The sequence below is a fragment of the Maylandia zebra genome, linkage group LG12 (genome assembly GCF_041146795.1).
Source record: "Maylandia zebra isolate NMK-2024a linkage group LG12, Mzebra_GT3a, whole genome shotgun sequence".
Taxonomy (NCBI): domain Eukaryota; kingdom Metazoa; phylum Chordata; class Actinopteri; order Cichliformes; family Cichlidae; genus Maylandia; species Maylandia zebra.
The window spans coordinates 19,341,236-19,354,143 of NC_135178.1; the positions used below are offsets into that span (position 1 = coordinate 19,341,236).

Consider the following 12,908-nt stretch of genomic DNA (forward strand, 5'->3'; position numbering starts at 1 on the left):
GTGTAAACAAAAAAAATGTCCCTAAAAGTGAGATTTCAGCAGAATAATTTATTGCAACAATTTAAATGATAAAAAAAATCTCTTTTCGTCATTATTAAAGGTATACACTACACAAAAACACAAATGTGACAATGTCATAATAAAATAACTTAATGAAGATAAATAAAAAATATATATCTAGCCTGACCATTAAATAAAAATGCATTAAAAGGAATTATTGGACTTGTCTTCATCTTTCATTTTGAATATCGCTTAGAGCAGACAAGCCAGGTGTTTTAGGAGCATCTTCTATGTGCAAACTTAACAAGCTTTGTGCGCAGTGACCGCAGGATGAATAAAAACCGCGCAGGGAAGCCGAGGGAATAGAAGAGCTGCGTTTTTACTTCCTCAGTTCATCCGCACTAGGCTGGAGTTTGCCCCTGAATGACTGTCACCTGAAGAACTTGTCGATGGTGTTGCAAGGACCGAGGCTTTTAACCTTTTTAGACGGAGGAGACGAAGGCGTGTCCCGTCTAAATCATAAAAAGAACACACAACAATGAATACTTTTATTTATACATAAAATTTCAATGCTACTTCAGTCACACTAAATGGAACAAGAAGAGATCGCGTGTCAGCATTCAGTGAAGCGATTTGTAAACAAGCCGTCTCACCTTTTGCTTTTGCCTTTGCTTGCTTGCTTTAGCAGATGTCCTCCGTCTACAAACAGAAAGGGACACTTATTGGCATGGACAGAAAAAATAATGTATCCCCCGCTGTCTTTTCTCTGACATAAAAATGACTTCCATTGAGGAGGTGCACAATTGCAGCACCAGGGATATAAAGAGTGCAATTTCTGAGGCAGGCTTGTTTAAGAGGAAACCGGGGTGCAGTTCATTGTAGGAAATGAATAGGTGAGAAAGTGATTTAGCAATTTCCAAGCCCGGGGCAAAGGGAGCCCCATGGGGTGAAATGAGATGTCTTTTCCTGGTCTGAATCGATACAAACGTCTCACATAGTGTCACTGTCTGTAAATAACAAGGTCATAGGCCACCGACCCCTTCCCAAATACACATTCCTTCTGTTAACTCCGCTGTCATACAGCTTATAGACTCGGCTAACAGCATCGCTCCTGTCATCAGGACAGAATAGTTTCTGTCAGAAGAGAGGGTTGCTGTTAGTACCTTCATGTAGCCGAAGCATGTAGTGACTGCATGCATCGTAATGAAAAACATTTTTTTCAGAATACACACACAACAAGGTTCCCTTTGTTTAATACACGCACTTACCTGTGCTCTTGCTATTTTTAACTGGAGATGGATTTATGGAGGATGATGTCTGTCTCCCCAGCTCATGTAAGACCTCCTGGTTCAGGCAGAGGTCAACGTGGTGGTTGAAGACAGCGAGGTCATGAGTCTCCTGGGTCAGTTGACACACTGGGCAGACGAAGACTGGCCCTTTGCTATTAGATGGCTGAGGCTCTTGCAAGGTCGCAGTTTTGTTGTCGTCTTTAATCAACGAAACCTTTTGAACAGAATCTTTTTTTACGCTGCTCTGGCCTTTCTGAGGGTTGACTTTTGACTTCTTCTCTTGAGCCTCGTGCCGCCTCCTCAGTTTGTTCACTGCTGCACGTTCTTCGCGGTCCTTCTTTAGACCCGACTCTGACTCTGTGTCTGACTCTGTGCCATTGTTTGTTTTTTGAGAGGCGTTGCTGAGACATTGGTCTATATGCGTGTTGAAGACATTCAGGTCGGTTGTTTCCACCTTTCTGAAGCACACGGGACATGTGAGGGTTTCTGATTCTTCACAGGCTGATGTGGATGCATGCGCCTGTACAGGACTGGGATTTTCTGAGAGATCGGGCGGTAAATGGTTGCTTTCGCTTGCTGTGGCCGGAGTCCTTGTGTTAGCAATCACTGGAGCGTTTTCCCCGCTCCCCTCATTTTTTGTGGCTGCATTAGCTGCCTCGAGTTGCAGTCTTCTAACATGAGCCCTTTGAAAGAAAGACTGCTGGAGTCCCACAGTCGCCTGGCTTCCTTCTGTCTGCCTCTGCTTACTCCGCCAGGGAAGGTCTTCTTGTCTCTGGTGTTCCTGTTCCACTAGGGGGCACATAAGTGGCGAGGTGTGGAAGGAGTAAGCATCGGAGAGATGCTCATTCCCCAGTTTTTGAAGCATCCCTTGGGAAGAACTAGAGCAGTCTGCCTTGCCGCTCTGCAGAAAGCCGACGATGCTCTTCTGCAAGGGCTTTTTATCATCCAAACTAGCGAAGGCAGAAATTCGAACACCTACAAGCACAAAAACAAATCATCCGGAGAAAACCTCTAAACGAATGCCAGCTGTGTTATTATTTCCACATGAAGCTTGTCACACATCATTTAGGTTCATTTCAAGCTAGTTATATTAATTGATATGTCAGTTTTATTGTTATATCTAATTACCCATGAGCCTCAGTCTGAGTGGCTGAGGACTCTCATTTTCTATTTCCGTTTTCAGGAGGTCCTTAGCAACAGCGAAGATCTCATCCACTGTGGCAACAGCACACGGCAGCGTCATTGCCCTGGTTTTCACCTCGAAGTTCACATTCTTGAGCTTCAGTGTTACCGTTTTACCCTTCCAGGAAGACAAAAATATATATATATATACGCCTTTAAATTCATATTAGGCAAACAGTCACGGCCATTTCAGCCTGCACTCTAATTAGACGTAAATAATAGTACCAGGAAAGAGATGGAAATCTGTATAATCATATCAGTGATTGACTTGTCAGAATCCATTTTGTGAGTTTTTATGGCGATATGTTCAAAGCTGATAGTAGCCCCCTTCGGTCTCTTTAATGGTCCTCCATTTCCTGCAGCTATCAAAGCCACATCAGGACCCAGGTAGGGGGGGTAATAGTTGTGCTAAGCCATCCAGTCCTTACTGTATCGATTCAAAAGGGAATGAACATGTTAGAGTAACTGTACGAGATTCTGTTTGGAGACAGTAAATCTAAGAAGGCCAAGTATAAGAATTGTGTGTTAGGAAGGTGTCGAGCCTCCATGTGCTGCCAAAATAGCTTCTTCCTGTTTCTGGAAATGTATTGGAGCGACAGAGCATCATACTTTCAAAAGAAATTGTTTTTTCTTTCCCTCTTTTGCTATTTCGATGATGGTGATAGAGAGCGGCGTCTAACATGTCGGTCCACAATGTGTAGGTGTTCAACTTTACACAACTTTTAAGCCATCAAATCATTCAGTGATCACTCGTGCCCTATGGAAGGAGGCACTGCGATCTAGAAAGAAGATGACAGGGGGATGACACAGCTGTAATGAAGGGGTCAGGGGTTTAGCTTTTCCTTTAACTTGCCTCTTGTCTGAAAAAAGTTGATGTATGAAAGCAAGGTAGCTGAAAAGATGTTAAAGAAAATCTTCTTATACAGCGGATATGGGTTTAAAGGTTACAATAACACTGATCAATACCTTCAGACCTTCTTTCTTCATGTCTTCTGCTAGATCTTCACAGAGCTCCCTGCACAAAGACAACTGCTCCTCAACTTTACTCAGTTCTTTAAAGGTCCTGTAAATATTGATAGTATGACAGAGAAATTAGAAGAGAGCTGAAAGAAGGAAACCATTTTTTTAAACTATCAAATATTAATTAAAATTGTTAAAAAACCTCTCTGTGCTCATGCTTTTTCTTTCTTCATGCCTGTGTGACAGTAGAGACAGTCAGCTTTATCTCCTTCTTCTGGAGATCAGTTGTACTTGAGTGTTATGAAGCAAGCAGACAGTACCTGGGTATATATGTGGAGCCCAGTCCCAGAGAAACCTCCAGGAAATGATGCCAGGCTGTCTCCGAGAACAGCAATGACAGCAACGCCATCTGCTGGCCAAGATGGGAGCAGGTACTTATACCCAAAGCGTTCAGCATCTTCTCACTCACCTTTCCTATGCCACAAACCTAGAAAAGCACATAAACATGTTTTTAGCCTTTCAGCCATGTTTCACAGTGACTCCACAACATGTCTGTAAACCTTTATACTGCATTCTACTCAGAACTTCACAATTAACATTTATTTAAAGAAATCAATGAAGACAATTAGGAGGAAAAAAACAAACACATTCAGCTAACAAGCAAAAGATCCCTGGTTCGATTCTGGGAGGAGACACAGATCCTTTGAACGTGAGACACGTGGATTTCTGGAGTAAAAACTAAATATTCAGAGATACCCGCTGCGGAGACCCGTTGTGAATAAGGGAGCAACTGAAAGTAGCTTTAAACATGCTACAAATAAACTGGAGAAAGCAATAACTAAATCACCGGAGAAAGTCCAAACACAAGATAAAAAGGAAAAAAATTGTAGCAATTGTGTTTCTTGTTTGAGATCACAAATCAATTTTGTTTTTTTTAAAAAGCCACTCTTCTAGCATCAAGCTAACAAACCTTATTTCAGATGGTTATTTAACACATCCAATGCTTTTTCACAGAGCAGGATTACACATGTAAGAGCCCAAAAACAAACTTCTATGTTTGTTTTTCTACTTCTAAAAACCATCTTCTGTTTACTATTAAACCCTTGAAAAACATCCAGCTGATGTATCTTTTACCAAATGGACTCCATCATGTCTGCTCACAGACACAAATATGTGACAACTGCAGTTTTAACTTTGTTCTGTTATCAAGTTGAGCCACAGACTGACTATTATGAACCATGAGCCTCATACTGCAGTGGGTTGTCTCAGCTCTAACCCAGAGGAGTGAGGTTTGCAAACAAGCGAGTCCAAACTCAAACGTTATTTGCACTTTTGCAGTTAAAGAAAAAGAAAAATACTAAAAATCTTACATTGTCAAGCAATATACTACAAGCACACAGCTCTGCTAGTGCTTTAATTTGAGCAATGGGTACTGTACTTTGCGAACTGGAAGGTTCTGGATGAAGTCCATCACTGCCTCTCTGGTGGATGGGAGTCTGTATTGTCCATTGGGTTTGTTTTTGTCACTGCACACCTTAGCCAGCATCATGTTTGGCGCAATTCCTGGAAGATTGGAAAATATCATTGGCTATTTTTTCCCCCAAACAGCTGGTAAAGCATGCACAATAATTCCCAAAATATGCATACTAGACTTGTCAGGGTTGCATTAGATTAGAATGAACTGATGAACTTGGTGTACAGTCAAACAAAAGTAATAAAAATGTAGTATCAAAATATGTTGTAAACTATCATAAATAGAGCAATAAATAAATAGATATTCGTAATGACAGCAGCTTCAACAATGGCACAGGGATCAGCGATGTTCAGTGACTGCTTAGAGCTCAGGATCTGAGATTTATTACTGTATATCCCTGTTATGCAGTTAAAATGAGCGTGTTTTAAATTAAAAGCAGACTGGTTTCTTGCTCACCTGCACTGGCAGTCAGCATCGTCTTCTGCTCAATGCGGAAGCGCATCTCTCGCACAGCCTCTTCAACAGATGTCCCAAACACCTCGAAATCACCTGCAGGAGCATGCACACCTTCAGGGCCCACTGGGCTGGGAGAGGAGCCTGGGCTGTCCTCAAACAGTACTGGGGAGAGCTCTCTCACCTCTGTCACAGCTTCCTGGGAAGGCTCAGCTTTTTTCTCATCTTTACAAGAAAAAATAAATAAATCACACAACAATTAAATGGATTCCTGATATATATAAAACTTAATATCAATGTGTTTGTGTGTATATATTAAAGAAAAACAAATCCCTACCTGTGGTCATGTCTCTGACACGGAAGTGATGTGTACGTGTGGACTCTGGCCAGTGCTGCCTCTGCTCCAGGTGGTCTGTGAAATCTAGATAAGCTTCATCCAGGCTCATTGGCTGAAAGTTCGGGTCATAGTCTGCAAAGATCTCCCGGATCTAACAGAAGCACAGACAGATGGGCACCTGTTGAGCAACAAGCCACTGAAAGAATTTGTTTGCATGTGTGTTTTTAGGTATTGCGCTTACCTCATTGCTCACAGCTCTGTACTTATCAAAGTTAAGTGGAACAATGACTAAACTGGGGCAGAGTTTCTTTGCAATGAAGCCAGGCATGGCAGCTCGAACCCCATATTTCCTGGCGTGATAGTTAGAGGTCGACTGTGAAAGGAAAAGAGGCGATATGAATGAAACAGAGAGAGTGGCTGTTCTGGATCTTAAATGGCCATGATTTCAATACTTAATCTCCGTGTAGTTTGTAAAGTAGTGAGAGCATGTGTATACTATATTTCAGTGCAGTGTGGTTTATATTTGAAATAAACCTTTAATATCTTGTTTCAGAGTTCAGACATAATTCATAGTCAGTATCTGTGGCGTGTCCATTAGCCACAATAGCAATGTTTTTAACCCACCAGCATGCTCATGGATCCTACGGCCATGGGCTTGTCCTTCAGTTCAGGACAGTCTCTCATTTCAACAGCAGCGTAGAAAGCATCCATGTCCACATGTACAATCACACGGCTTAGATCACGACTCTTCTCCAGTGCTGTGGAAACCTTTTCCACCTACACAGAGAGAATAAAATGAAAAGAAGCCAGTTGCTTGAAGCTCACCTGAGTTGTGTCTGTGTGATTTTCGGGTCACCTCTGGAAAAAGAAGTGAGCTTTGGCCATGTGAATCCCTTACATCTTACCTGAGCTTGTGCTTTTTTTAACTGCTGCTCTGTGATCCGTGCCTTCTGTAGCATCATTTTCGTAATGCGCTGGTTCACCTGCTGATCTCTCTTCAGCTCATTCTCGTAAAACTTAGATCCCTGCCCAGGAAGGACAAGGACAATGGGGAGTTATAACAACTCTGTTTTACAGCTTTAATAAAAAGCTACTGTAGCTCATTTATTTTTAGGACTGGATGTCATTACACAGAGGATAGTGGACGCAAAGGGGAACAGGATACAATCTACAAAAGTGGATGGAGGTTCATATTGTCCACAGTGTCATTTGTGCCTTTTATTGGTTAAAGCTAGATACATCCAAGTAAACCGGGGAAAAAAAAAGAGTCAATTTTTAGATTTTGCTCCCACAAAGTCTACAATGACTATAGCAGTGAGAAACTGTCCACATACACGTGTAAGCTTTTATAATACTGCAAACTGAAACATACTTAACAATGTAATGCCTCATCTACATATTTCAAAATAACATTTTAGAACACCATTATACAAAAGCTATTCATATTACTGTAAGGAATGAATTATGACACTTATATGGTGATATAAGAATTCTACAAAAAAAATGCATCATCAGAAATAATGTCAGTTGAAGGGTGCCTGTCGAGAAGCCATTCTTAAGGAAGGCAAACTAGAAGAAAAGGCTCATGTGTGTCAAATTACACAAGAAGTGGACTGAAAATCAGCAGCAACAGGTCTTGTGGAGTGCTGAATCCACATTTTAAATTTTTTGTTCAAATTGTCATCAGTATGTATGCAGGTGGTCAAGAGAAAGGTTAAATAGTGGATGTGTGCAGCCATCTGTGGAGCACGGTGGAGGCTTTGTCGTGGTTTCTTGTTAAAACTGATTAAATTATGAACACAGAAAAGTATCATCAGATTTGAATTCACCGTACAATAACATCTGGAAAGCGTGTGATTAGCAACAACTTCATTTTTCACACCATCTGAATTAAGGCTTGTGTCCAAACACACTGCCGGTGCAGTAAAAACTTGGGTACAAAAAGCACACAATGCAACACTATCGGTCATGGAGAGCATGGAACAGTGTGGCATCATCTAAAAGGAGCCAACATCCATAGAAGAGCTTTAAATGTCTTCCAGGAAGCCTGGAGAACTATTCCTGAAGACTGCTTAAAGAAATGACAAGAAAGCTTAGCTAAGAGAGTTCAGGCTTTGTTGGAGAATAAAGGTGTCAAACATTTCATGCTTGTTAGAATTGCCTTATATGTAGTACTTCTATGTATTTTTTGTGCGTGTTTCAATATATTGCTGCCCTTATTTTCCATCCATCCTAGCAAAACATAAAGACATACAGAACGGCACGTCAACAAATTATCCATGCTTGTGTTCTAAAAACTAATCATTCGGTTATTTGCATCCTCTCGGAGACAGTTGTGTAGATGACTATCGGGTATGTGACCTCAGGTGTGTCATGCGCGTGTCTTTGATTTGTGAGCACTTACCTTGGAGGTTTCCATGATGATCTTATTGATCTTGTCTCTGTCAAGACCTTCCATACCAGCTTTGTTGTCATTGAGAGCCATTCTGGAGAGGAAGCCCTCTTCTTTGGTGGATGCCACCCCATTCTCCATCCTAATGACTTACTTAGTGCAGGTACACTTCAGGTTATAACGAACTGGGCTGTGCATCCCCACATATGTGCGGCTTTCCGGGCTGGATCAGATCCGAGTTTCTCAATGACAAATAAGAGCCACGGTGACTGTAAATTAAGTCACTGAGCTTTCTGACAAACATGTCTCTACAAGTGTTGAAAACAGCTACGGCGGCGGTTTTTTTGGCGGCACTTCCGCGTCCATACGTCATCAGCCAAATGGGCGGAACTAAAAAAACCAAGAGCGTCATTTCAGGATTGTATCTTCCCTTCAAAGTTTGCTTTTACAGTTTATGACTTGGGATTGTGCAGTGTTTCTGCTGATATGAGTTAACCTTAGATTGTTATCGGTCCGTTTAAAGTACACTGGATACTTCTGATTGCCAACAAATATGTTATGAAACCCTTTGGCATATTTCACACGAGGAATTAAAAATGGATCTGCTGGTCAAGTAAATTAAGACATTAATTGATGAAATGTAGTTTCGTTGCAAACAACGAAACAGATCCTCACAACACGAATATCAAGGTAAATATTTATGTGGCGTCACATTTACATGAAACATGAGTGCTATAGCACTCACACAAAACATATTCGTGTTAACTATTCCTACCTGTGATCAGAAGTCATGCCAAATAGATTTTTTTTATTCCAGTTTTACTGGTTTCTTGTGTTAAATGTAAACCGCTTCTTTTGATTACTGGTGTCAAGCCAGCCTCCAATTCGAGACTTGCAGTCAAGCCAGCCTCCAGTTTGTTTTACGTTCCCTGTGTATTCAAAGTATTACGGGAATGGATCTGGAAACCGGATTTCAAAATAAAAGCCAACTTCGAGTGAATTAACAGATATGTTAAGAACATAATAACATATAATTTAGGCTTTTTTTTTTTTTACAAACTCTAATGTTAGATCTATATGACACAGCCTTGTACCCTAATTGTGCCCTGTCACTATCAAGGCCATCTTATTTTGGATTTCAAAGTAAAAGCCCTGTGAATCTTCATTTTTGAACTACTCTTTCAATGACTTAATAATGCTCTTAAAAGCAAAAGTCGTATTTCCAAATACTATTTGAACTTTATATCAACACTTTCCAACCACAGTCTTTTTACAGTGATACCATATCAATATCAAGTCAGTCTGATTTTGCCTTTCATAGTAATGGCCCTTTGAAATTGTCCATAATTGACTTAATCTTCTAACGATTCAAAATGCTCTAAAATGAAAAATTCTTGTTTCCACAGGGTAATTCCACCTTAGATCAACAGTATACAGCCCCACAGTGATACCATATCAATATCAAGTCATTCTGATTATGCCTTCCAAAATAAAAGCCTTTTTAAATTGTCCATAATTGACCTAACTTTCAGTGATTTCAAAATGTTTTAAAATGGAAATTTCCTGTTTCCACAGGGTAATTCCACTCCAGATCAACAGTATACAACCTCACGATGTTACCATATCAATATCAAGACATTCTGATATTGCTTTAAAAAATAAAAGCATTTTCAAACTGCCCATATCTGAGTTGCTCCTGGAACAACTTCAAAATGCTCTAAAATGGCACATTCCTGTTTCCACAGGGTAATTCCACTTTAGATCAACAGTATACAGCCCCACAGTGATACCATATCAATATCAAGTCATTCTGATTTTGCTCTCAAAAATAAAAGCCTTTTCAAATTGTCCATAATTGACCTAACTTTCAGTGATTTCAAAATGCTCTAAAAAGGAAAATTCCTGTTTCCACAGGGTAATTCCACCTTAGATCAACAGTATACAGCCCCACAGTGATACCATATCAATATCAAGTCATTCTGATTATGCCTTCCAAAATAAAAGACTTTTTAAATTGTCCATAATTGACCTAACTTTCAGTGATTTCAAAATGCTCTAAAATGGAAATTTCCTGTTTCCACAGGGTAATTCCACTTTAGATCAACAGTATACAGCCCCACAGTGATACCATATCAATGTCAAGTCATTCTGATTTTGCCTTCCAAAGTAAAAGCCTTTTCAAATTGTCCACAATTGACCTAACTTTCAGTGATTTCAAAATGCTCTAAAATGGAAATTTCCTGTTTCCACAGGGTAATTCCACCTTAGATCAACAGTATACAGCCCCACAGTGATACCATATCAATATCAAGTCATTCTGATTATGCCTTCCAAAATAAATGCCCTTTCAAATTGAGCATATACGGCCTACTTTTTTGACGATTTCAAAATGTTCTTAAACAGAATTTTGCTGTTTCCACAGGATAATTTCACTTTAGTTCAACAGTATACAACCTCACGATGTTACCATATCAATATCAAGTCATTCTGATTTTGCTTTCAAAAATAAAAGCATTTTCAAACTGCCCATATCTGACTTGATCCTGGAACAATTTCAAAATGCTCTAAAATGGCACATTCCTGTTTCCACAGGGTAATTCCACTTTAGATCAACAGTATACAGCCCCACAGTGATACCATATTAATATCAAGTCATTCTGATTTTGCCTTCCAAAATAAAAGACTTTTCAAATTGCCAAGATACGACCTACTCTTTTAAAGATTTCAAAATGCTCTAAAAGTGAAAATTGCTGTTTCCACAGGGTAATTTCACTTTAGGTCAACAGTATACAACCTCACAATGTTACCATATCAATTTCAAGTAATTCTGATTATGCCTTCCAAAATAATGGCCTGTTGAAAATGCCCATAATTTACCTAACTTTCAGTGATTTCAGAATGCTCTAAAAAGGAAGATTTCAGTTTCCACAGGGTAATTCCACTTTAGATCAACAGTATACAACCTCACGATGTTACCATGTCAATTTCAAGTCAGTCTGATTTTGCTTTTCAAAATAAAAGCTTTTTCAATTTGCCCATATATGACTTACTCTTGGAGCGAATTCAAAATGCTCTAAGATGGAAAATTGCTGTTTCCACAGCATAATTCCACTTTAGATCAATAGTATCCAACCCCACAGTGATACCATATCAATATCAAATCAGTCTGATGTTGCCTTCCAAAATAAAAGACTTTTCAAATTGATGTCATTCTAAATAAAGAAATTACAAAACAGCTTGCAAACCAACCATGACATCTTTCCACAGACTTAAAATATAAACGTACTATTAATTACAACCTAGTGGCAATTTCAGCTTCCTTTTACATCATCTTTATGATTCAATTCTGTCATAATCAATTGAGTCTGATTTTGCTTTTCAAAATGAAAACCCAATATGTGTTGAAACAGCAATTTTCATTTTTAAAACATTCTGAAATAATTGAAAGAGTATATCACATATGGACAAATTCGATGGGCCATTAATTTGAAAGGCGAAATCAGACCAACATGAAATTTACATGGTTTTACTGTCGGGTTGGATACTGTTGATCTAAAGTGGAATTATCCTGTGGAAACAGCATCTTTCAATTTAAGAGCATTTTGAAATCGTTAAACGAGTAGGTCGTCTACGGGCAATTTGAAAATACTTTTATTTTGGAAGGCAAAATCAGAGTGACTTGATCTTAACATCGTATCTCTGTGGGGTTGTATACTGTTGATTTAAAGTGAAATTATTCTGTGGAAACAGAAAATTTCCTTTTTAGAGCATTCCGAAATCACTGAAAGTTAGGTAAGTTATTGGCATTTTCAACAGGCCATTATTTTGGAAGGCAAAATCAGAATGACTTGAAATTGAAGTAGTACCATGGTGTGGATGTACACTTTTGATCTAACATGGATTCATCCTGTGGAAAGAGCAAGTTTCATTTTTAGAGCGTTCTGAATTCTTTAAAAGAGTAGGTCGTATATCGGCAATTTGAAAAGTCTTTTATTTTGGAAGGCAACATCAGACTGATTTGATATTGATATGGTATCACTGTGGGGTTGGATACTATTGATCTAAAGTGGAATTATGCTGTGGAAACAGCAATTTTCCATCTTAGAGCATTTTGAATTCGCTCCAAGAGTAAGTCATATATGGGCAAATTGAAAAAGCTTTTATTTTGAAAAGCAAAATCAGACTGACTTGAAATTGACATGGTAACATCGTGAGGTTGTATACTGTTGATCTAAAGTGGAATTACCCTGTGGAAACTGAAATCTTCCTTTTTAGAGCATTCTGAAATCACTGAAAGTTAGGTAAATTATGGGCATTTTCAACAGGCCATTATTTTGGAAGGCATAATCAGAATTACTTGAAATTGATATGGTAACATCGTGAGGTTGTATACTGTTGACCTAAAGTGAAATTATCCTGTGGAAACAGCAATTTTCACTTTTAGAGCATTTTGAAATCTTTAAAAGAGTAGGTCGTATCTTGGCAATTTGAAAAGTCTTTTATTTTGGAAGGCAAAATCAGAATGACTTGATATTAATATGGTATCACTGTGGGGCTGTATACTGTTGATCTAAAGTGGAATTACCCTGTGGAAACAGGAATGTGCCATTTTAGAGCATTTTGAAATTGTTCCAGGAGCAACTCAGATATGGGCAGTTTGAAAATGCTTTTATTTTTTAAAGCAATATCAGAATGTCTTGATATTGATATGGTAACATCGTGAGGTTGTATACTGTTGATCTGGAGTGGAATTACCCTGTGGAAACAGGAAATTTCCATTTTAAAACATTTTGAAATCACTGAAAGTTAGGTCAATTATGG

General features: G+C 39.0%; 1 protein-coding gene across 1 annotated transcript; it reads right to left on the reverse strand.

The window, feature by feature from the left end:
- Positions 1–33: 33 nt before the first annotated feature.
- polk (polymerase (DNA directed) kappa) lies at positions 34–8,474 on the reverse strand. Its single transcript, XM_012917231.5, has 14 exons — positions 8,100–8,474; positions 6,601–6,720; positions 6,320–6,472; positions 5,937–6,068; positions 5,696–5,846; positions 5,362–5,583; positions 4,870–4,994; positions 3,752–3,918; positions 3,634–3,666; positions 3,438–3,534; positions 2,418–2,589; positions 1,269–2,264; positions 654–699; positions 34–512 (listed from the first exon to the last, which is right to left on the reverse strand). Exons 1-14 carry the CDS (start codon positions 8,226–8,228, stop codon positions 431–433), a joined length of 2,625 nt encoding a protein of 874 aa, XP_012772685.3. The 5' UTR covers positions 8,229–8,474; the 3' UTR covers positions 34–430.
- Positions 8,475–12,908: the final 4,434 nt, after the last annotated feature.